At 44.0% G+C, this 26071-nt stretch overlaps 1 protein-coding gene across 2 annotated transcripts in view; it reads right to left on the minus strand.

Annotated features, from left to right (window-relative positions):
• The window catches only part of SEMA5A (semaphorin 5A), a 444506-nt gene that overhangs the window by 5144 nt on the left and 413291 nt on the right, over nt 1-26071 (minus strand). For both annotated transcript variants that reach the window (XR_009407368.1, XM_059416873.1), the window contains exons 18-19: nt 3941-4166; nt 697-915 (exon numbers count right to left, since the gene is read on the minus strand). Coding sequence is in view for 1 of the 2 variants with exons in the window: in XM_059416873.1 (XP_059272856.1) it covers nt 697-915; nt 3941-4166 (445 nt within the window). In the remaining variant the exon portion in view is untranslated. The remainder of the gene's footprint in view (nt 1-696; nt 916-3940; nt 4167-26071) is intronic.

Here is a 26071-nt window from a genome sequence, read left to right on the forward strand (position 1 = left end):
GGAGCACAGAGAGGGCTAGCGTGCTGGGGACGACAGCCAGCCTCAGGACTGCGTGTGCACGCAGCGTCCTGTCCAGGAAGACGGACGCTCTTTAAGCTGATTTCCTAGCCCTGTGCTCATTTCAGAACTCCATGGAATGAACTGTCTCTGGAGGAGGACCCAGACAGCACAGCCTCTGTCTGCCTCCAAGAGAAAAAGAGCGTGTGTTTAGAGAGCAGAATTCAGGACAAAATGGAGCCCTGCTGACTGAGCACATGAGGGCCACCAGTGGGTCACTCTTGATACCTGTCACCCTGGAGGAGGACACAGTGGTATGAAGAGAGGGCAGTCTCTGCAGGGCTGGGCCCATCAGTTTGGGAGGAGGCCAGCCACCAGCTTCGAGGACACAACCCAGCTCTCCACGCCTGCACTGCTGGGCCCACTGCTCCATCAGGTGGGATGCCAAAGGCCCCGGAGCCTCCCGGGGGCTCCCGAGAATGTTTTAGTTTCTTTAAAATCAGCAAAAATAAATGAATATAACCCAGTCTAGGTTATAGCTGTCTTTTTACCAAGGCAGGTAGAAAATATAATCTGTGACTTTGCACATGTTTAAGCTCAAGCACAAAGCCAGGGAAGTCGAGCGAGCCTCCCCAAATTAGAAGGTCGTCGAGGGCCCTTGAATTTCCAGATGTTTCCCAGATTGCTCAATCCACTCACCTGGGCAGGGCAAAATGTTGCACTCCTGGTATTCCAGGGATGGGCCCAGGCACGGCATTCCCCCGTACTTGGGCTCGGGGTTGTTGCAAACACGCTTCCGGCTCCGAATGCCCCTGCTGCAGTCGCGGCTACACTGTGACCACGACGTCCAGGCTGACCAGGCCCCGTTGACGGTGTGGGCGGAGTATCTCCCAGCACGCAGGAAATCTCCAGAAAGACCTGCCAACAAGACGGCCGAGTGCAGCTCTGTTAGACGTTCTGAGAGTAACCGGAGGCCCCACCAACCCTCCTTCTCTCTCAGCGCCTGCTTCGTTCGGCACCTACACCTCCCATATCGGTTGCATATTTTTCCTACTTCGGAAGAAAAGAACTGCAGGTGAACTGCTTTTACATAGTGGGATGCAACCGAGAACTCGACTGGTGAATGTGGTCACATCCTCATGCAAGTAATAGGTCTTGGGTTTGTAGGTCACTCGTTTTAATGAGAAACTTCTTACAAAGGAAACACAACTTCCTCACTTCCCTCGGGAATTCTAGAGCATTCTAGAAAGGACAGGAGGTGAGGCTCACCATGGGGGACAGCCAGCTGTAGAGAGGAAAGCGTGGCTCGAACAGTCTCCTCAACCCGTCCCTCTCGCTGTGAGCCTTTCCGCAGGGAATTCAGGCTGGTGAAAGACGCGGAGCTCCCCCCTTCCCGATCAGACCCCAGAGACGGGGCGCCATCAGGAACTCCACAGGGGGCAAAGCTCATGACCCGGAAATGAAGACATCCCTGCATGACTGGGCCAAGGGGCTTGGGCCCCCGTGAAGTGTGAGGCCTGATTACTCGCAGCTGGGTTGCCCCAGGTACCTGCGTGGCTGCAGAAGCAGCAGCAGCAGTTGGGAGCTGTCTTGGAAGGAACCCGCTCTGGTCCTTCCCGTGTGTCTGATCTGCTCTGAGCACTCTACACTCACTAAGTCATTTAATTAATCAGTCACAGCCAAAACGCCTATTGGCTTTGATGAAAATGGCTACTCACTTGCAATATTAGCAAACATTCTAATGCTCTCGAACAGTGGCAATGCAACTCGGGTTTTTAAAGGAAACTTTGGAAAAGCCTGGGTGGCTCAGTCGTTCAAGCATCTGCCTTTGGCTCAGGTCATGATCCCAGGGTTGTGGAATCGAGTCCTGTATCTGCCTCCTCGCCTTGGCAGGGAGTCTACAGCTCCCTCTGTTTGTGCACTCTCTCTCTCTCTCTCTCTCTCTCTCCTCCTCTCCAATAAATAAACAACTTCATTTATTTAAAAAAACAAAAAACAGCTCTCAAAGTAAGCCACAAAGTTCTGGGGAAGTGACTATCATTGAAAACAAACATCAGCTTTGGCTTTGTATGTCTCTGAGAATAAAAGGGTAAAAAACGTATGTTCAGAAAAGACAATGACAGTCTTCTGTGGGGAAACACTGACACTCATTGTCTCTTTTTCACTTTGGTGTTATAAGAAATATGACAGTTCATGACCCGCTCTGAAATGAGAAAGTTAAGTGCATGAATTGGAAACAGGGTTACCAGGATTTGGAAATAAAATAGAGGGAGCCCAGTTAAATCTGAATTTCAGATTTCAGAATTTCAGAAACAACAAGGAATGTTTCAGGGTAAGTACGTCCCAAATATTGCATGGGGCATACTTATACTAAAAAAAAAAAAAAGAAAAAAAGAAAAAAAATCTGAGAAATATCTGAAATTCATCTTTAACTGGGAATTTTGTATCTTATGTCACAATCCCAATGTGAGATGAAAAGACTGTCCCTTGCAGAATGTAGATCTTTACATGGGCCCCCAGTTTCCTCTTGGTATTCCAGCCTATGTCTTTCCTTCTTACTGAAGCAGTATTTTACAAAATTAGTAGGAATGAAGATCATTTTGCTTGATTTTCTGCATGTATAGGTGTTTGCTTTAAAGGAATTATAGATATACTCACACAAAACTTTTCCCTAAGCAGAATTTTTTTTTTCCCCCAAAAGTGATGAACATGCGTGTGTATAGTTGCAGAACTACAGTGATCAGAATGGTCTGAGGTCCGGAGATGGTCACTGTCAGGACCTACAACCAGAAGTGGCTCTTGATGGCAATGGCCAGGCCTGCAAGCACGCAGGCTGGCAGACCCAGCTGCCCCTGCTGTCCAGCAGCTCCCCGGAGGAGGCAGGCATCGGTGACACGAGTGCAACTGCTCCACACAAGAGCTCCCCTCTGGCAAGGCAGGAGGACACTGGTCACACCCCATGAATTCACCCTACCCATGGCAGCCCGACATGGTAGCTCGCCACCTCTGTGGTTCAATAAGGCCACCCACTCTGGGTCCAAGGAGCTGTCACTAAAAGCGACACTGACGGTGACTGTACTTCCTATGCTCACGTTGGGAGAATAAGATGGAATCATAAACGCAAAGGTGCCGAGAAATGTTCCCGGTGGTCTAGTGCACGATGGCACTGTCACTGTTCTCAACACATCGTGCTCCGAGAACCATCTGTGAACACCTATCTTCTTTTTTAGAATTGGACAGCTCTTGTTAAAGTAAGTGAGAGAGACAGAAGAGATGAAGAAGAAAGCAGAAGCGAAGATTTTGGGCGACGAGGAGGCTCACCCCCTTTCCTGCAGTACAGAAGCTGAGCTCCAGGGGGAGCAAGTGAGTTATGAGGCGAGATGCCCACTAAGCCGCAGGACCGGGTGGAGGGTGCATCTCCTAGTCTACCTTAGAGTTGTCCCTACCTTATTCACATGATACTACAGATATGAAAAGGACAGAGAAATTTCAAAGACTATGAGAGGATTCTCACATGGTGAACTTTTTAGCAGAAAGAACCTTCTACAGACAGACGCACTTTGTGTTGGTCCAGCTCGGGAGAATCCAAGCAAAAGCTTATTTGCAGCTTACGTTTTGGGGGCCAGAAGATTTACGGAAGACCACTGAGCCTTCCTCAAGATATTTCCTGATCTCAAACAAATCTCCCACCAACTATCCTGGATGGCTAATGGATACAGTGTTACTGTGAGGGCTGAATTCATAGGACCACCTCGGTACAGAAGACTTTCTCATCAACTGGCTATCAAGCCGGTTCTGCACGAGTGGGGGTCATTGTCAGAAAGATGGCGACGCCAGAAACAGGCAAAGGAGAACATCCCCTCCCCTCGCTGTCCTCGGACCTTAGAGACGGGATCAAGCACCCCTCTGCGAGAAAGGGGGTGGGTCCTGGGGGGCCGCTCACCGTCCGTGGAGCAGCCGCTGGTTCCGTCGCTGGAACAGTACCGCATCTCGATTCTCTGCCTTCCCACTTCCAGCAGGTTTGGGTCAGGCAGGCGGGCTTTGCAGGTATAGCGGAACCGTTGCTCGTAGTGGCCCCCGTTGTCCGAGATGTTGACGGGCGTCCAGGGCGTCCAGGGCGTGGTCTTCTTCAGCTCCGGGCAAGGGTTGGTGTTGCAAGGCTGGTACTCCTGGGCGAGAAGATGGCATGTGCTTATGGTGCAAGCATCAGTGGAGACCTGTGCTTGCTCCCTTTCCTGGAAGACGGGGCTCTCTGAACCTCACGTCCTGACACCCATCTGTTATTCTATCGAGTGAAAAACACAGTGTTGTCCAGCTGGGGCTTTAAGAGCCTGTTCAGCGTTCAGGTCAACTGCAGGAGGAATCTGCAGTTTCTCTTGCGTCATCAAGGAGAATGAAACAATACATGTACCCAGATGCGAAGAAGAATGGTGAGCCCATAAAGATCCCCTTCCTCTGCCTTGGTGAGTAGCCCAAACTGCTGAGTGCTCGATGTGAAGCTTAAGTGTCTTTTTAAAAAAGGCTAAAAGTTACGGAACCAAACATTTTATTTTGGACAACATAATACTCAGTTTAAATTCAGTGAGTATTTTAAGCTCTGGGATGACGGCCTGCAAGTGTTAAGAGTAGAAGAGTCTCCAAATAACACAGAGAGTACAGAGTAACTTCTAGTGTGTAACTTTTCACATTCCCTGGTTAGTCCCTGGAAAGCATTTCTCAGTTTCTCGTCCTTCCCCTCGCCACCAGATTCCTCCCTCTCAAGCACAGGTGGGAGCGTCCCGGTTACTGAGTAGCATACGTTTGAAGGTCTGGCAAATGGGGCATGGTGTGCGGTGTGGGGGGGTGGAACGGATTAAGATTCTTAAAGATTTATTTGCCAAGAATTCTAAACACGGCATCTCCATAAAAAAGCACCACGTATGAAGGGTACAAGGTTTGGCCTTGGACACAGCACGCACTGTTCGTTCTTCCGTTGGACAATAAAGGTTTCGTTAGAGGGAAACCCACGACATATGACGCACCCATTATGACCATACTTAAAAAACGATTTTTATTGATGTTAAACATAAATACCAAGTAAGTGTTAAATAGCCCTCTAAGCTTTTTTATGAAAAAGAGAAACATTCTTTCTTTCTCCGTATCTTGTAGTTAAACATTTGCATATTTAGCCCCTAGTTCTAACACCCAGAATTTTCCAGGACCAGGCATGATCCATTACCTGTGCCCGTGGAAGGAGAGGGTTTGGCCCCTGACTCCCCCCCCCCCCATCCCTGTGTCTGCGACATTGATGAGGACTTCTGATCTCTGTCATCTTAATGCAGTCACATTTGTCCCTTGGGTTACATCAAAATCTGGTGTTTGCACTCATAACTAGGGGCACAACATCCACAGCTGAGGGATGTGATAAACCGATGGGCTCGCTAATCTTACCCAGGTCCCTCGCACACCCGGGTTCCTGAGGGTGGTCGTTCAGATTCCGTGAATCCATCACCAATTCATCTCCCCTCCCATCGGGGATTTAGGCACAGTAAAAACTGTCCTTGTGGGTCTATGCTTGGAAGGAATACTCCTTTAATGTGACAGTCATGGGTTTCCAGTAGGAGAGAGAGTGGCCATGTGTCCACACCGCCAGCCCTACCTGGAAGCCTATTAAAATATGTATTTTGTCAGTAATCTAGTTACTATAGCAATTTTTCTCTACTAGTAGTCCAATTAAAAATAAATTCCTAAGTAGCAAAGCCTAGGAGAGTTCCTCCTGTTGGTGACATCACAAGCTTTCAGCAGGAATTATGGAAAGTGGTCACAACTGTTTCCCTGATTTCATATCTTCTCACCATTCCTTCCCCAACCACACCAGTGTGCCTTCTCTCTACCCCAACAAATATCAGGAAGATTGATGACTCCATTTCCCTTTGTTTACAGCATCTTTTATTATAATATTATTCGGATGCTGCCTCCCAAATGAAAAATAAAATAGCCCCAATGAATGCCATAAACCCAATCGTGTGAAAAACCAGGCAGAACACGCATGAGCCCTCTCATCTTTTCTTGAAATGGAGGCCACACGATAGGAATGAAATAAGCTCTTCCAGGCTTATACCGTGACGGCGCCGCCATCCCCAGACTGAAAACGCCAGATGCCACCATCATCACCTCAGCTTGGTGGGACAGGTGGCCAGGGCTCCTGGCTGAAACTGACCTGGAACATATGTGGTTTACGGACTCCTGCTTAAAAATGGCGGGTCTTTGAGCATTGACAAGTCCGTCAGTGAGATCCCCCATCTTAAGAAACAAACGTAGAAGATGCTCCCAGTAACTTTCCACTTCCGTACACGAGACATGTCACCTTTTCTATGGAGGTGAAATTTCATTTTTTAAATACATGAATAGCAAATATATTTTAAAGCTGGCTCAGGGGGCTGAGTTGGTCTCTGTGGGCTGGTGACATGTCCCGTGTGGCAGAGACGGGCACAACTCAAGGATAAAGATCAATTCGGGCTTATTAGCCCTGGCCTCTGGTACGTTTGTTCTTCTGTTTATTGTCTTTTCATCATTATGAAGCCTACCTTGAGATTCAGAACTTTCCTTTCATCTGCTTCTTAAGGTTTATTGTGATGCAATCATTTAAAATAGCAAATTACAGGGGTACCTGGGTAGGCTCAGTGGGTTAAGCATCTGCCTCAGGCTTGGGTCGTGATCCCTAGATCCTGGGATCGAGCCTCGCCTCAGGTTCCCTGCTCAGCTGGGAGTCTGCTTCTCCCTCTTCCACTACCCCCTGCTTGTGTCCCTCTCTTGCTGTGTCTGTGTCAAATAAATAAATAAAATCTAAAATAAATAAATAGAATATCAAATAACGAAATGCTGAGAAATGGTATGACCAATCAGTTTTCTATCAGTGACCCAAATTATGAAGTGATTTGATTCAACGGTAAGTCATTTGATGGCTCAGCCGAATCTGGAGGCAACAATATCCTGATGACCCACCGGAGTAACTACCCAACTTTGGATCATTATATTTAATGCCAAAGATAGAAATTATTTTCAAAGAAATTTCAGGGAGCTAAGAACTATTACTTGTCACATAGGATTCCTAATACTCAGGTGGAAAATACTAGGTGACAATGGTTACTAATACCAGTTCCACTTCTGGGTATATAGCTGAGGAATCTGGAATCAGCATCTTAGAGTGATATCTACACTCCCGTGTTCATTGCAGCATTACTCACAGCAGCCAAGGAATGGCAGCAAAGGGTGTCCAACCACAGATGAAAGAATAGGCAAGATGCGGTTTGTGTGTGAGCATAACATATAATATACATACAACGGATAATAATAATACACAATATATACTATCATATACACCATTCAACCGTGAAAAGGAAGAAAATCTTCCCACAGATCCAGGCTTTTATGCTCAGGTTACATTATTTGGGTCTTATGAGGACCTCGAGGCTCACTGCCAGTGATAAAAGTTATTTTCCTCTGGATACTTTTCATTCTAGAACATTCTCTGGCCTTCCTGAAGAACAAAGGAGGAGCACAGTTACTAGGTTGTCAGTCATCCTGTATTTAAGTCCAATTTTCCTACAGACACACATGGGCAGTGCCGTGATACTCCACACAACCTGCGAAGGAACACAGCACCGAAGCTTGGAGGTCGTCCCCACTTCTTCCCCGGAAAAATGTTTCCTGTGTTCATCACAGGGTGGTTATAACGGTCAAATGAAATTATTGATAGACAAACACTCTGTAAACCATGAGAAGCTCTAGCAATGTAAGTCATTGTTATTACTCTATGAGGAGGCCAACGTCCAACGGGATATTCTGTCCCATTTCACTTTTCGTGACTCCAAGTCACTGAGAAAATCCTGAAGCGAAGAACTGATCCCAAAACCCAAGTACTATTTTCAATTTATTTCGGCAGATTGGTCCAACATTACCAGTTAGAATGAAAATCTCTTATTTGGTCCCTGAAAAATCCCTGCAATAAGTGGAAAGAGTAAATGATATTTTCTGTACAAAGTAAAGAAAGAGGGGCGCCTGGGTGGCTCAGTGCATTGAGTAGTCTGTCTTTTGCATTCAGCTCGGGTCATGATCTCAGGGTCGTGAGACTGAACCCCGCATCGGGTTCTGTGCTGAGCGTGGAGTCTGTTTGAGACTCTCTCTTCCTCTGCCCTGAAGCTGGGAGGTACCTGTAGACATAGACTCCGGGGTCCAGTCCCTCTTCCCATCTGCATCGGCCGTTTCCTAATTCAGGCCACTGTCACCTCAGGCCTGGTTCACAGAATCAAAGCATGAATTTCACTGAAATTTGTCTATCTGTAAGCCTGCTTTCACCCACAGACTGCAAGTTTGTCAAGGGCAAGAATTTTGTCACATTTAATTTACATGATCAATCTTTAGTATTTTTTTTTTTGTGACTGTATAAATCATATTGATCAATTCACAAATAAGTGCATTCTGAGGGAATGTGCATAAACTTGGGGAACAAATTCAGGTAGTAAAGATGTGCTGTGTTTTGCGGTTTATTTTTCCTTTGAAAAATACTGAAATATGTATATTTCACAGGTTGAAAATAAAAGAGATGGTGACAATTCAAGCAAACTTTTGATAGCATGTGCTCAGCACAAACTAAGAAAATGACCTTTACAGTCGTGTCATCAATAGCTGAATACAGGAACGCGATGCCCTCTCACAGGGGATACTCGTGGGTTTTGCATGCATTTATCAGGTTCTCTTTCAGCATCAAAAGTTGTCCTGTTGAGACAGAAAGCCGTTCCGCACAAGACAAACAAGGAAGAAATGCTGTTGTTTGCAACGGGCCAAAGTGCTCCAGCAAGAGCACAGAAGCAGGCCTGTGGCCCCTGACACCTGAGACAAACAGCAAAAATTGACAGGAAGTCCTGGAAACGAGCTTCATGGTACCCAGTAAGGAAGAGAAGTGAAAGAGACGGGGTGGGTTCAGATCGCTAAGGTCACACAGAAAGACTTCTGCTTCCGACCAAGATGGAGTAACAGAAACAGCCTTAGCCTTCTCCTCCAAAACAGCTTTAAAAACTGTATGGAACAACAGTTCTTAAAACATCGGACACTGGGCAATGATCGCCAAGTGAGGGGAAACATGAGGTGAGCCCCACAAGTGACCGAGCCTACAGCCTTGATGAGGGTTCCGGGCCCTGGGGGGGAAGGAGAACCAGGCTTACAGACTAGCGACTGGGGGAACAGAGCTGAGAAGGGGAGGAAGCCAAAGGAGTCGAAGTTCTCAGAAGGAGCGAGATGCACAGAGGGACACCAGTGCTGCGCAGACATCCGGCCTCAACTACTCTGTTGGGAACAAATCAGTGAAATGCAGGAAAACCACAAGAGTAGGGAAAGACCTACCTGCAAAGATCAAAGGGAACAGTGCACATCGCTCACACAGGGCCAGGCCCAGTGTTTGCTCGTAAGAGCAAGAGGGAACGACCTCACAATTCACCGGCATCTGTTAAGGACCAAGAAGGGTCTTGCTTCTGCCGTGGGAAAAATCACCCCAAACTCTATTCCAGTCTCAACTAACAATGCCTAAAGCAAAAGCCGGAATGTTCATTCTGGTTTCACACAACTTGATCATGTTCCGAAGGAAAGCTCTCACTTAATTTCAGGAACACAAAAGTGTGTCCAACACTCCCCCAGGGAAAAAAATCACAATGCCCTGCCTGTAATTTAGAATGACCAGATATGCAAAGAAGCTGATAAAAATCACGAGGTCTTATGAGGCCAAAAATCAATTCAACTGACATTGGCCCAGAAATGACAGAGATGACAGAATCTGTAGTCAAGAACATTAAAGTGGTTATGGTAACTGCATTCCATGTGTCCGAGTAGCTGGAAGACGGAACGCGGAAGTAGAGGCAGGGAGGGCATAAGGAAGAAGTAAAATCGACCGCACACAACACTTCAGAGAAGCGAAAGGAGAGACCGCATCTAGGTCATTCTATGAGGCCCACTCTAATCCGGAATCAGAGCCGGACAAAGACATTACAAGAAAAGAAAACTGCATGTGAATATGTCCCATGGAGAGAGACACAAAAATTCTTGACAATATTTCGATAAGTCAAACTCCAAACTGTAGAAAAAGTTTAATAACTGTAGGAAAGGATTAAGTGGGGATTCTGTTGGGGATGCTGGTTTGCATTAACCTTTGAAATTTGATCAGTGCAATTCACCATTTATTAACAGTCTAGAAAGTAAACCTATATGATAAGTTCAATAGATGAAAAATGTCATTTGGTAAGATTCAAAATTAATTCCTTATAGAAACTTTTCATCAACTATGAAAATAAAAAAGTTCCCCAGATCTGCTGGACATGCATTAAAAATATATAAGCAACATCTTACTTAATGGCTAAAGCCTGCATGCTTTCATCCTAAGATCAGAAACAAGGCAAGCATATGTGCTTATAGTCAACACTCTACTGACAGTTCTATCTCACACAGCTAGGAAAGAAGCAGAATTAAAAGTCATTTATAATGACAAGTAAAAACTAATTATCTTTTTATTCACAAACATTGTGATTGTATATGTAGAAAATACTATAGGATCTATCAGAAAGATGCTAGAAATAATGTTAATTTATCAAGGCTTCAGAATTCAAGATCAATAGAACACGTTAATTTCATTTCTACATGCTAGCAAAGAGCAATCAGATATTAAAAGAATGGCATTTACAGTAGCATCAAAAATATGAAACACTTAGCAATACATCTCACAAAATGTACTTGACTTTATACTAAAAGAACACCAAATCCCTTCAATGATCTACAGAATCAATGCAATCTGAATCACAATTCTAGAAGCCTTTTTTTGGGAGTAAACATTGACAAGCTGGTTCTAAAATTCATGCAGAAATTAAAAAAAAAAAATCTAGAATATCCAAAACATTTTGGAAAGAAAGAACAGAGCTGGAGGATGTCCACAACCTGACTTCAAGACTCATTCTAGAACTACAATAGCGTTCTTTGCTGTCACCATCAAGATAGAAAGACTGAGCAACAGAATTCTGGACTGGAAAGTCCAGACATCGACCTGCACATATATGGTTTATTCAGTTTTGATGAGGGAGCAAAGGCAATTCAGCAGAGAAAGTATAGAGACTTTTCTGCAAATGGAGCCGTAGCCATTGGATAACCATCTGTGCAAAGAAGACCTTTGAATGATAACCTAACTTACTCCCTGCTTCATAGCAGACTCAAATGGATCATAGACCATAAAACCATAAAACCTCTAGAGGAAAGCCTAGAAGAATCTCTCTGTGACCTTCAGTCTAGCAAAGATTTCCTAACTACAATGCCAAAAACATTACTCAGATAAGAGAAACAAAGACAATTGGAATTATTCAAAATGGGGAACTTCTGTTCTTTGAGAGGCACCCTGCAGGGAGAGAGGCAAGCCACACCCAGAGAAAGAATATTTGCAAATCAGATAAAAGACTCATGTCCGTTATATGTTTAAAAAATTAAAATTCAACAATAAAAAAACTTAATACATAAATTGTCCAGGACAGCAATAGACATGTCACAAGAAAAGACAGACGGCAAAAAAGGCGTATAGAAAAATTTTCAACACCATTTGTTAGAAAAAAGAAAACAAAAACCATAGGGAAAATACCACACACCTAACAGAATGGCTAAATTAAACATAAAACCCAAACCTGACACCGCCAAATGTTGATGACCTTGCGGGGACTAGGAACCCCTCTCCTACTCTTCTGGTAGATGTGGAGCAAGGCACAATCCCTTTGAAACTATTTGACACTTTCTTAATAAGTGAAACACACAATTACCACATGACCTTACCATCTCCTTCCTAGATATTTACCCAAAAAACAGAGAAAGTGAATGTCCACCCAAATACTGGTACACAGAAATTCTTAAAAGTTTTACTGGTAATAGCCAAAAATAGAACCACCCATATGTCTATCTATCAGCAGGTGATTGGCTAAACGAGTCATCTTATGTCCACAGAAGGGAATCCCAGTCAGCAGTAAAAAGAAATGAACTGTTGATGTATATAGCACAGAAGAATCTGAAAATAATGCCCGGTGAAAGAAGCCGGCTGAATGAATGACTCCATTCACACAAAATGATGGAAATGGAAACTAAGGTAGAGCCAGAAAGATCAGTAGTTGCCTGGGCTTGGGGAGGTGGAGGAGGGAGCGGTTACAAAAGGTACAAGGAAACTCCAGGGTTGATAGACATGTTCACTATCTTGATGGTGACATGGCTTCACGGATATACACACTTGTCAAAATGTGTCAAATTTTATATTTAGATGTGCAGTTTATTGTATGCAGATCATACCTCACTAAAACTATTAAAAGTGATAGGTCCACAGGAAAACCAGTCTTTCTCAGAAGCGGTGGTTACCTTGCTCATTAGAAGCACTCTTCAATCAACTGTGTGTACGCCTACTTGCACACATTAAAACAACATTTCTGTTTTTCATAGCATTCACGTTGGAGTACTGGCAACTGAGCGGACGTGACCACCGAGTATGTGTAGACGAATGCTTCATAAATGCAAAATGGGCACCATGGAGCCCAACTGCACTTGCCACCATACCCACCTACAAAATGCTACTTTCTGTCCACAGCCAGTGTAGCAAGTGCCTCTCATAGCACCCATAGGCGCATGCGTATCAACCGCAAACTTTTATAGTCTTATTTCTCTTCTCACGAGTTTCTTTGGCTGCGGTGCATTTTCAACGTGCAGGAGTTAAAATCATCTTCCATGGCATTTGGGTAAGTTGTGGAGTCACTGGATGGCACGGTGAAAGAGCCCGGCCCCCAGGCCAGCTTTTACTTTCTAACCAAGGTCACATGGTAAGCATATTGTACTGACAGCAAATCTGTAGCCACCTGGGAGGTGTGCTAGTCCGTAGGGGCTGCTACAAGGAAACATCACAGGTGGGGACAACAGGTATGTGCTCCCCTCAGCGCTGGAGCCTGAGTCCAACACCAGGGGGTTATTAGCACTGTTGGGAGAGGGCCTCCTTCTGGGTTACCGACTTCTCTTGCATTCTTGCATGACGGAAGGGGTGAGCTACATCTCTGGGACCTCTTGTAGAAGGACACTAATCCCATCCATGAGGGAGCCATCTTCGTGACCTAATCACCTCCCAAAGGCCTCCCCGTCTAACACTATCCCCTTAGGCATTAGGTTTTCAACACATGAATCCTGGGAGGGGGCACCAACATTGAGCCTACAGAACGTAGGCCAACAAATGCCAAATCAGGGATCATACAAGGTAATCACAAGACACGGCACACATTCTGGACTCCGCAGTCTGGTTTTGTGTTAGTCCGGCGACCCCCAATAATAGTGTATACACCTGAATCAGTTTTAGAGAAGGTAAAAAGATCTGATACCCCAGTGCTACCTGACAGTCTACACTAGCTACTGTTCAGAGAGGCTGATGATTTAGGGGTTTTTATGAATATTCCTCATTTCTTTGATTACTATTCCCAGTTATCAAAAGTTCAGTGAAATAAAAATGGAATGTTTTAAAATGTGAAAGCAGCACTGGGACATGAAGTGTATTTTAAAGTAGGAGATTGCACTGTTCCAGGCAGAACCTGCTTGCATTTCAGTGAGTTTCCTCGGATTTAGCTACAGCTCTCTTAGAAACCCTCAGCGTCCTAGTGGTTCGCCTGGGGTCTCCCCAGCCTGCGAGTTTCTCTGGGGTAGAGTCTGGGTGGGGTTGATGCAACTTTCTTCCGCACTGGGTGACTGGCATTATCTCTGGCTCTGAGGAGGAGGAGGGCTGGGCTGAACAAGTTGGGCTTTCAAGTGTGTGCATTCACTTTTTTTTTTTTTAAATTTTAATATTTTATTTAACTGGCTCTATCTAAAATTGTATCATTTCAATGTGTTATCAATTTACAAATTATTTTTTCTTTTTTTATTTTCAGCATAACAGTATTCCTTGTTTTTGCACCACGCCCAGTGCTCCATGCAATCCGTGCCCTCTCTAATACCCACCACCTGGTTCCTCCAACCTCCCCCCGCCCCCCGCCCCGCCAACAAGCCTTCATCCTGCTTGTTTTTGTTTGGTTGGTTTTGTTTCAAGTCCAGAAAAGCAAGCAAATATTCCTGCGCTGTCTTACTAAAAAAGATATGTGTTTGTGCATGTACTAGATAGTGTGTGTGTGTAAATGGAGCTGGCTTTTCTCCTTACACATTATTTTAGGCATTCTTTTTTGTGACACTGTAGAAAGCCCAAGAGAATAAGAAAATCAGCGGTGTCGTTGGGAATCGTTATTACAGAGGCTGTGATTTGTGGGCAGGCTATAAACTTACAACTCAAATGAGAAGATCCATTTACTTATTTCATTCTCTCACTGTAATGCCTTTAAATTCGTCGTCTCTGAGAGCGAACATCAAGAATTCAGACAGCTTTTTTTGGCAAATACAGTGCAATGAGAGCAAAAACTACTTTTAGCTAGAAGTGAAAACCTATCATCGGGGAAGAGGTTTCCTTCCCAAATCAAGAACTTGAAACAGGTGACTCGGAGCAAAGGCGCCCATCCTTCCCCTGCATTCATCCATTGCTGTTGTAACGCCTGCTCTATCTGCTTATTCAAGTGGCAAAATTTGTAAAGCTACCTCCCAAAGACCCAGAGTACTCAGCTCTCTGTGCATTTCATCCGGCATATGGGATTGTGTGTTCAGATCGCAAGAGTAGCGTTGTCCGACTTGGGGCCTTGGCAATGCCTGGTCCATTTTCCATGAGGCATCTGCACTACGTCAATCACGGCACAGCTATGATCTGAAGAGCACTGTGACAGGAGGGACCCAACATTCCCATCACCTGATGTCATGCCCTGTGTAATCCCCTCCTCGTGAGTGTGGACAGGCTTCCTGAAGCTGATGGGATAGCGGCTCTCCTGATGAGGTCTCTCTCATCTTTTTTTTTTTTTTTTTTTTTTTAAAGATTTTATTTATTTGACAGACAGAGATCACAAGTTGGCAGAGAGGCAGGCAGAGAGAGAGGGAAGCAGGTTCCCCGCTGAGCAGAGAGCCCGATCCGGGGCTCGATCCCAGGACCCTGGGATCATGACCTGAGCTGAAGGCAGAGCCTCTCTTAACCAAGACATCCTTGTAGTGGACAAAAGAGAGGTTCACCTGCCGTCCTACAACAACTGGAGAACTTGAATGAGGACCCCACCTTGGAAGGGTTGGCAGTTTCAGCCAACACCTTGATTTCAGCCTCAAACTCTGAGAGGAGGAGTCAGTTAAACCGGGCCTGGACTTCCAGGCCACGGAACTGTGAAATCATTAATTGTGTTATATTAAGCCACTAAATTTGCGTTCATTTGTTACACAGCAACAGAAAACCCATACACACCTATGGAAGCATCTATTTAGTTGGTATCTGTACACAAGAAGGAATCTCTTCCACGACCCTGCTTTTTCCCCCCATACTCCAAGGATTCAGTTTAATACAGGATTCAAATGAAGTTGAGTTTTCTTAATCTGGTCTCCCCAGGGCAAGAAATTGGAAGGATTAGATTCCTTCATGGAAAACTCATTATCTTCCTGCTATGATATTCTTCCAATTTTTTTCCTATAGAAAGTTTTGGCTCAAAGTTTTTAAAAAAGTGACCATTGTTTCTTATTAATATTACCTAGGAAAGGCAAGGTGTGAATAAGAGACCTGAAGGCTATGTACTGAGTTGAGGTTGGTTGTTACAACTCATGTTTTATTAAAGATGCCTGATACCATCCAGAGTTAATTTTAAGTCTGCTTTACGGAATAGTGACAGAATATACCTGTATTGACAATCAGATTATACTTCAATTTCACCAATTCCATTAAAGCTGTAGAGTCGGTGAAAATCCACTATGCTGGAGAGAAATATATTGGGTTAATGCCTTTTGCGTTAAGAGCATAAACAGAATTTAAAATGGTGTTCTACGCATTCTGCAAATGAGCTTTTTCCCAAGTGTGCCTCTGTAGGATGCAGATGGTGCCACAGAGAAAAGCGTGTGCTGCCAACCAAGAGAGAGGCCATGGGTTCAACAAAGTTAAATGAGTTTCTACAAGGCAGCAGTGATAAGAGCTCATTTTGGGGAAGCAGAACTAAGGGGAGCACATATTACCAAACACGGTTGGGGTAGAAACTATCTGGAGTCAAAGAAGTTCTCAAAGTTAAGAGCAATTTCATAATTTATGATTGATTCTATAATTGACTTCATTGATTCAAAACTGGAAATAGGGAAGTCACCCCTCTGCCAAACTTAACTAGGATTGGAAAGACCGGCGATGCAGTCTTGTGTTTCCGTGTATATACATCATTTCACTCCCTCTGTAATGTGATCATCTAGAGGACAATTGTCTTTGAAATTTGTTCTTATCTGAGTCTACATAAAGTTGGCTTTTTATCAGTTCATCTTCCTTAAATAATCAGCTAAGATGTCATCCCCTAAAAAATAGTGGTAAGAACATTCATCTAATCTAAAATCATTACATCATGAACGATACATTTGAAACATTCACTTGAAGGGCCAAAGTCCTTCTGTCATTTCATCTCATCAGTGTGGAAATAGAACACTTGGGTGTTGTTGGGGCTCTCCAAGCTGGGATCCCATTACTAATGGGTCTGGGAAATGGAAAACATGTCTTATCAGCATCTTTGGCTAATAATTTAAATCACAAGGGGTTGTATTATTATTATCATTATTATTGTTTTGCTCTTCTTTTGGCCAATTTACTGTGGGAAAGTAATTAGTTCCTCAAATAAAGATCCTTAAATGACTTTCTGTTTATAATTCAGATTGTTTAATGAGACCTATTATCTGCTGAATATTTCCTATGAAAACTTATGGTTAATGACCTACATATCTTAATTTAAAAAATATAATGTTGTAATTAAGAGTCACAGTAATACTGTCCAAATGACATTTTCAATTAACAGGGTCGTTACGAGAACGGAAGTCTCACGCCATCCGCCGCCCGCCCTCTCGCTCACCCGTTCGTCCACCTTCCCGTAATCACTGTTGGGGCAGTTATGCCGTGTACAAAATGGCTAAGTCACAGCTTTGAGATTTTAGATGTTGCTGCTGAAACAAACAGGGGACGTCCAAGGGAAACACCCGTAAGAAGTTAAGCTCACACCACTACGTGTTATGGGAATTAAGACGCAGAGGGAAATAATTGGAAATAACAAGAATGTCTAGTAACCAACTGCATTACAGCCAATTCCACTGGCCACTCAGCCTGGGATTCTGTGTGTGGCTGACCCGTTCCATAGCAAGGGGTGCTGGACTCACAATCATGGTACCAGAGGAGGGACACAGTCAACGCTTCAGATGCCTTGAATAACCAATTCTGGCTAAATTATCCAGGCCCTAATAGTAGAATGTCACTGCTAATACAAAACAAAATGAAAAACCAAATACAATCTTGGCTGCCTTAAGAAAAGTTTAAAGTCCTGATCACAGAAAATAAAAAGACTCACTAGTTAAGATATAAGTTGTCCAAACACTGGGTTTTTAATCCTATTTCTTTCTTAATGCAATTAAAAGTTCTTGTGCCTCAGTTTTAAATATGTTTAAAATATATGCACAGGTCCCTGCAATAATTCTAAGGAAAAGAGTAAAGTACAAGGAGGGTGTGCCAAGGACATGTGGTCACAGGTTATGGTCACTTTCATTCCAAGATCCAAGGCCTGGGCGGGCTTCCTGTCCTCTGTCATCCTTCTCTGGCTTTCCTCCCCAAACTGGGAGCAACTGTCACTAGAAACCCCCCAGTCTCCCAGTAGAAGAGATGCCTTTTCCATCTGAGGATAAAGGCTTTGTCCTTTCCTGCTAGAATCACCATCCTAGCACAGCAACACAAGCATACAGTGGCTTCAGTAGGATCCTTCCCAACTAAATTGTCACAAAAGGGAATTATTATTTAGACGGAATTATTATTATTTAGACGGAATTATTCCGTCTAAATGAAGGGACAACATCATAAAAAATAATTTGTCTAAGACCACTATTGACAGATGTATTTCTAAGATTTATAACTTTGTCTCTCAGATCTTAATTTAACGACGTCGTGATTTCTTGGGGTTATAATTAGATTTACTTATTACTGACATACTTTTGATGTAGTAGAATATATACATCTATTTTACCATAGCCTGGAAACATTTCTCACATCGGCTTATATTTTGTTTATTTTTCTTACCTGTGACCAAGTTTTAGGCCACAATTCTGCTATGTTCTATGCCCCACTGTTCATGGGCCTCTCTCTTCTTCTATCTCTCTGAGACTGTGGAGACCAGATGACCTGGCTTTGATCTGAGCATGTATCAAGAGAACTGTAAGACTTTGTGAAGACGGTGGAGTCTTTGGCACAAGGTTGGACAGCAAAGTCCCTCTAACTCACCCGCTTCCTAAACTGGGCCTGGCTCCCGGCCATGTGCTTCAACGTGGCTGCTCGGCCACAAAGGAGGACTGCAGAGGCATTAAATATTCACGATGTTGAAACCAAACTTAGAAGTTCAACACTTCTAGACTCGAATATACTTAACATATGGTGATGACATGGAACAGCTGATTAATCTGGAAGTGTCCTATAAAAAATAATCATCCAAATCAATGTTTAAAGACTAGACAACACTGTGGGTTTTCATCTGCTTAAATATGATTAGGAAATCATTCTGCTGGAAATGCCTAAAATATAAAATGGTGATTAAGTCAGAAAGTAGGTAGATTTCTTCCCAATCCCTGTTTTAAGCTGCAGGTGTGCATTTCTCCTGAATCATGGTGCACACCCATTCTAAGCTTTTAGCCACTCCATGGTGCTAGAGACACACATTTATATAGGAAAATATAAAAACTCAAGATGGAGATCACATACATAGAAGTTACCTGAAAGTTATCTGAGCCACCAAATGCAGTTGCAATGCTGTCATTCTAGAAGGTTGCTTCTTCAATAAGGAAGGGGTGTTTCTTATTCAAAGCCATCATCCAGGCCCAGGGAGAATGCCCCAGTTAAAATAGTTAGAATTCTGTACCGTGGATTACTTTAAAATTCATTTTTCTATTCTAGGAAATATCGCAAAATTTAAGCAAGAGTATTGCCTGCTTTCTGCTTCAATTTCTATTCATTTAGGCAAGAAAATTCTACAGCTTGGCAGAATAAAAATGTCTGCCCTTCCAGAATATGACTAATACATCTCTAAATTGTTGGATTTTCTTACAAATATAAGTATACAGAATAAAAAAAAAATAAGTGATACGTTGGGGTGAATGTAGACATCTACGTTTTCTCTTACACTGTGACAGGAATAATTTTAGTTTTCTTCTTTTAGAATGTTAAAGGTTTTTTGGCTTTATTGCACCACGAAGTGTCCCAATCCGTGTTCAGATAGAACATTTCTGGCAGGGGAGGGAGATGTCAGGTTGGTTCACCCACGTGGACAGGCAAGAGTGACATTGGCAGCTGGAAACCTAAATATATCCTTATTATCTCTAATATATACTTACATATAAAATATATATAATTCCACAAAACGGCAATCAAATCAGTATGCAAGGGGGCTCTAGAGTAAGAGATCCAGAGGGCGGGCCGAGGGGCCAGGCTGAACAACACGGAGCTGATCAGTGTTGATTGCATTTCCGTGGCTCCACGTTAGTCAGGGGTAAAGCCAGAGTCCTCGGTTTTCCAGATACTCAGAAACTCAGGCCAACTGTGTTGTCCCCAAACCCCCGCCCCACGCCCTGTATCCCAGCCCCGCAGCACCATCTTAAAGACCCACAAACATAACACCACGGTTGCAAGCCTCTATGCCTTTCTTCTAAGATGCCTGTTTTCCTCAATTTCCTCCCAAATCCTGCTCCCTCCTTGGTGCTACCCCTCTACCCGATCCTGGAAAATAAAGGACCAAGGACAGAGAACCACAAGGACCCATCTGTCTGCATGGGATGGTGAGACTGGTGCAGAGGGCCGCTACCGTTTCTCGTTTTCCCATTCCTCGCCCAGACTAAACGCCTGCCATTCGTCACCCAGCAGGTACTCAGCCGGGGTCCCACCTGCGAGCACTTCCTCAGGCAAACATGGCACAAAGGGGCTCTACACATCTTCACACGGGACCATACCGGGATTATTTTCAGTAACTTTAGCTCGCTGGTATCCAAAATCTTTAGAAATACTCAGTAACTTCTCGATCAATAAATAATATACAAACAGGGAACAGTCAAGTGGTTATGGTTCGAGTGGGGCAGGGGCCAGGAGCCCGTCCAGCAAGCACCCCCCCTCCCCGCCCCCGCCATCTGCAAGGACTCAGCATGATGCCGTTGGTCAAACCCGGCAAAGAGCGAATGTCATCCTCCATGTAATGACCAGCCATTAACTAATAGTATCTGATCTTGGAGACGCAGGTAAAAGAGCTGGCAGGACTCCTTGGGCTTTATTCTTTCTACCCCTGACCTCACAACTCTTCTTTTTTTTTTTTTGCTTTGGTGTATTGAATTGGCTGTGATCTCCAGCACAATACTGACCTTAACAGGGCTGGCAGGAATCCTTAGCTTTTTCTGGACTTTAATGGAATAGCTTCTAATCTCTTACCACGTGGCATGTTGATGTTTGCTATAGTGTTTTAAGAGGTATCCTTCAGGTTACAGCTCTCCTTGAAGGTTAAAGAAGCGCTCATCCCCGCCTTGGTGACTTTTATTTTAACTCTTATGAATGCATGCTGCATTTTATCAAACACTTACTCTGCATCCATAGAAATGGCTTTAACATTCTTTCTCTGTTAATCTCATTAACATAAAATGTCTCATTCACCACCTTCTCCACTTGATCCCTGTCCTGTCAAATCATGAGTATGAACCTATGAATACTAGTGAAATGTAAATATTTATACGAGTATAATTTATATTTCTACTTAAAGCCTGAGGAGTTGACATCATACAAGATGGCACACTATGCCAATAGCACAAAGGAAGATTCTGGCCCAGGGAGCGGCGGGTGTCGGAGTGCTGAAATCCAGCCTGCGTCTTCTCCTGAGCCATGAGCCTTGGTGCGGGGCTGTCTGCCCTTCGAGGAAGAGGCACCATTCTTTCTATAGAAACATGCAGTCTGCTGGCTCAAACCCAAGCCTGTGGTGCTGAGACCCCTGGGAGGGGAGACTTGTTCAAATTCGCACAAAGGGGTTGGGGGTGCATGGGTGGCTCAGTGGGTCAAGCCTCTGCCTTCAGCTCAGGTCATGATCCCAGGGTCCTGGGATCGAGTCCTGCATCGGGCTCTCTGCTCAGCGGGGAGCCTGCTTCTCCCTCTCCCTGTGTCTGCTGCTCCCCCAGCCTGTGCTCTCTCTCCTCCCTCCCTCCCTCTCTGACAAATAGATACAAAATCTTACAGTGCGCGCACACACACGCAGACACGCACACATAACAAATTCACAAAAAGGCATCTTACAGGTGAATAGGGCTCTCGGCTCTCAACCATTTCTTTTCTTTTTTTAAAATTAACATATATTGTATATTGTATTATTTACCCCAGGAGTACAGGTCTGTGAATTATTTCTAATCCTTACAGCCAACACCATTTACCAAGCAACTCAACCACTAGACGTGTTATCCTGAGAGAACTCGCTCTACAGGCCCTTGCTTTGAAACAGCCATGCCTCTCTGTCTGTCCATGAGCTATAACTCCGTAGCTTCGAATGCCTTTCCTCTATTCAGACACGTGGCCATGAGAAACGGCACCCGGATGTTGAACCGAGGGTGAGAGGCACAAATCAAATAAAATCGTTGAAGAAGGGGCTCTTCTCCATGCCCTCCATCAAATACAAGGGCCTTCTTGAGACACCATTTCATCTCTACTAACTGGTCCAAAAACAGAAGAGTTCTCCCTTGATCTGAAGGCTGTCAGTGCATTTCGCAGAATTCATTGAGCAGCTACTTTTTGCCGGGCACTGAGAAGGCTAAGGGTGCAGTGGAGAGCCACAGAGACAGCGCGTCTGCAACTGGAAGCTGGGAATCTCGCAGTATTCTCCACAACGGAGCCCCATGTCATGTGGCGGGGAGACTGAGGCAAACAAGCCTTACTCTGCTTTCTCTACCCTCAGCCTCACCAGTGATTTCATCCTGAAATGCTTCCTAGACATGATTCCCAAGGAAAAACCAGGCCAGGCAAATATCTATCTTCTGCGGAGATGTAAAATAAAATGTCTGCAAAGTGCCAGAACTGTAAAACTTTTTTCTTATAATACCATTCCTGCTGTAAATATTTCTGTGGGAAGGCTGTCTTTTTAATGTGAGTACTTATACTGAAGATTGATTCAGATTCCTTTCAAAGAGAGGAGGCAAACCCAGTAAGTTTGTAGTAAACTCACGGCCACACTTGGTCAGGGGCCTCCCTATGCAAATAGTAGCCTAAAAGCAACAAAGGGGGTTACAAATACTGCTAAGGAACAAAAAGTAATTATCAGCTGGGGGAAAAAAAGTTATCCATTAGTTACATTTTTTTTCAAAGATTCAGGTAAAAGGTACAAATAAGATGGCAGAACTTTTAAATCAACGGTTCATACCAGGATGAAAGAGGGGTTCCCGTGGTCAGACTCCTCTCATCATGCTGTGAGTTGTGGCGCCCATCTAAGAACAATATGACCCATGAGTGCCAAGGATGACAAGGTGATGTGAGAGCATGAGAAGCCCTGAGATGCTGATATAAAATACAGGCACCCAAGTAAAAGCCTGTCAAACCCCTTCATGATGGCACACACATGGAATCACATCTCACAAACACCTTAATAACCTCTTAAAATCGTGACATGGCGGCTTTTCCAGAGAAAGCCATCCCATGTACAGGAGGCTTACTGGCTCCTTCCATTCCCCGGACAGGTACCTGGAGCCTGGATTCAACTGTGGGACTTTCTAACCTGAAGCCACTGCTGTTTGGCTTAGGATTTTTCTCCTCCCAGGCTGAGAGCTCTGGAGGACAGCAACCTACTCAGAGTCTTACTCTGCCCGGCCTACATCCCAAGTGCTGGCTCGAACTCACAGTTACTCAAGACTTGTTTGTTACGGGGACAGATCTGGACAAGACGTGAGTTGGTGTGTACGGAGTGCACCAAGGGAAATAAGACAGCGTTTGATTAGCAGGCAGGCTGATGGTCTAAAAAGAGCTCGGGATCACTAGTACATGGAATTCTTATTTACAGAAGGAGCTCAAATATTGAAATCTGCACCACTTTAAAATAGTAAATTCAGATTTTCTTTCCTAACGAGGTGCTCCGCATTAGTTATATGTACTCATGTCTTGCCTGTGGGGATCTGATAAGGTCTTGGAAGGTCACTGCCAAGTATAATCTAATATCAAGACCAATTTTAATGAACTTCATACACAATTACTGCAGGCAAACTGGTTTTCAGTGCTAAGCTCGCCTCATCTGTAGCAGCCTTGTAAGGCTAATTAGAAAGTATTTGAAATAACTTAAGAATATGAACAAGAAATAAAATGTTAGTAAGCAAACATCATGGGAAGAAGAATTAAATGTGAAGTAAAGGCAAATGCACTGGGGTGTGGGGAATCTCTACGGAAGAGAAGACTCGCCACAAAGTATGTTCGTCGTACAAGACCAAGGAGAAACCACAGAGCTGACAAGGGCCACAGAATCCATGAAAATAATCACTTCATTGGAAAAGATGCTGACAATATTTCCCCAAGCTGCCACCATCTTTAAAAAATTAACACATGAATTTAATAACTAGGTTTATTTACCCCTTTATGCTACATTCTGCTGGATGTTGAGGACACAATCATGAGTAAAATAGATATTGTCCCTGACTTTAAAATCTTAAAATACATTTTTGTTGTTATTAGTCAGTTTAAACACAAATTAGTTCATCCCATCACTGGTGATAAGACTTTCCTCTCCAAAACAGGACTAAACCCAAGTTTATATGACATATTTTTGGACGCTGACCTTAAATTTAAGCTTTTTAGGTAGGGGAGCAAGTGCCTGCTAAGGTTGAACCAATACTTGTGGGAAAGTAGCGTATTTCAGAATAAGGACCACACACACAAAGACCCTCACGTATCTGCATCCACGACACACATATATTTCAGATTAGATAGAGTCTTTTTTGTAAAACCCACACTTCTTTTTTTCACTGCCAAGGAAAAACAATGAAAACGTGACGTAGCTTAAATGTTTGAAGTCAGTAGTGGGGTTGTACTGGGTCAACATTAACCCCACCAAGTCAAGCCTCTCAACGATTTTGGAACTGCAACAGCAAGTCCACGAGAGCCAAGTAACAAGCACCTTCAGCCTGGGATTCCTGACCCCGCTGGAACAGATCAACTCGCTTTCCAAATCGGTGTCTTACTTTCAGGTCCTGGCGAATTCCGTACATCCTCCAATCCACAACCTTCAGGCATGCTCTGTTCCCAGAGAAGCTCCCACTCCATCTCACCTGGGCCAGGTCCTGGCCACAGCTTGTGGGGCCGTTGGCCCATCCGGCCAGAGGTAGCCTCCCTGTCCTCTGCATTCTTTGGTTCCTCTTCCTTGTTCCACTGGCATTCCTCACTTGCTCCTTACATTCCAGCCACGCGATCTGTCCTTTCCTTCCTAGGCTGGGAACTCAGCTCTTTGAGGTTAGGAATTTTATTGTATATATCTGCACACCTTCCCTAGCACCTAAAACACTTCTTTACACACAGCAGATTCCCAACATTTTTGGCCAATCGGGTCTACAGATGAAAAGCTCTGAAAATTCTACACACGATGGGATGACCGACCTGAGTCAGGGACTGAAGCCACTGAGGGTTTGCTTTCTTTCCACGTGTAAAACTATTCAGAGATTAACAATACCGTAGGAGATTACACCATTAGAGGAATTAATCATGAAGGACGACACATGTCACCAGCACAGATGGTGAGGTCTTATCACTAAAAGCGATTAGGAGTTGTGAAGATAAGGGAAAGGAATCAACTAAATAAGCTTCCTAACAAAATCTGCCTGGTGAACATCAGAGGCCCCTCTGGATGTCTGGATTCCATCTGCTGGCCCTACTATTTTCGTCTCGCCCTCTTTCGAGAGGCTACAGTTCACGTGCTCCTGGTTCCACAGATGCAGAGCCAGGAGAACTTCATCAGGTGGGTCCCTCGGCTTCTTTCTCTCCGCTGGCACCATTCCTTCCTCCCACACAATGACCCTCGAGTTCCTTCGAGGACTGCTCGCACACTGGGGCCATTTCATGGGACCAGGATAGACTGGAACAGATGTGGGAAATGTTTCACATCATGACAGAAGCAAGAGGCCAAATGGTTGTGTGTGGGATGTGACTTTCTCACGCAGCACGGCTTTATAAAATCATGCAAGAATGTGGCCTGCTATGAGCCAATTCTATCTTTAAGAGTCTTTACTGCAACTTTCCCTTCAATCCAGAGTCTCCTGAGATACTGTAAGTCAAACGGATCTTGAGAAACCACACCATGGAGAGAAACGGGGACACTACTGTTCGAAGAATGTTCTTGCGGCATATCATGAGATGACAGAGCAAAACAATTATGCTTTTTTTTTTTTCTGACAACTTTCAAAGGCTTCCACACATCACCTTGTATTTCTGCTTAGAACTATTAAAGGGAAAAAAATTTAAATGTAGCGGGAGCCTCTTACGGTTTTCCTTGTATTCGCATAAAAGGGTTCTGAACGGGGCTCTAGTTCTTACACACTTTAGGACTGGGGAGCGCTTGTGGAGGAAGAAACCATGGCATCTGGGAAAAACAGTCAACGTTGGAAAACCATTTTTTCCTGTTCCAACATCTGTTGCTTCCCTTCCTTACTTAATTACAAGTTGCTTTAAAAATTATTATGTATGTGAATTGTTTTAACAACCAAAATTATACACATTTAATAATTCCACTAAGGGCACTCAGATGAAATAATATAAAAGTGGGAAATGCAAATCTTAAGCAAAACACAAATTAAACCATATTGTTGATATAATTAAACATGTATGTTACTTCTCTAAGAGGAAGATCGGCCTGCTGTGAGCCAAATCACACGACAAGGATAGGCGAGATCCAACCTC

This window comes from Mustela nigripes, chromosome 12 (genome assembly GCF_022355385.1).
Source record: "Mustela nigripes isolate SB6536 chromosome 12, MUSNIG.SB6536, whole genome shotgun sequence".
Lineage (NCBI taxonomy): Eukaryota > Metazoa > Chordata > Mammalia > Carnivora > Mustelidae > Mustela > Mustela nigripes.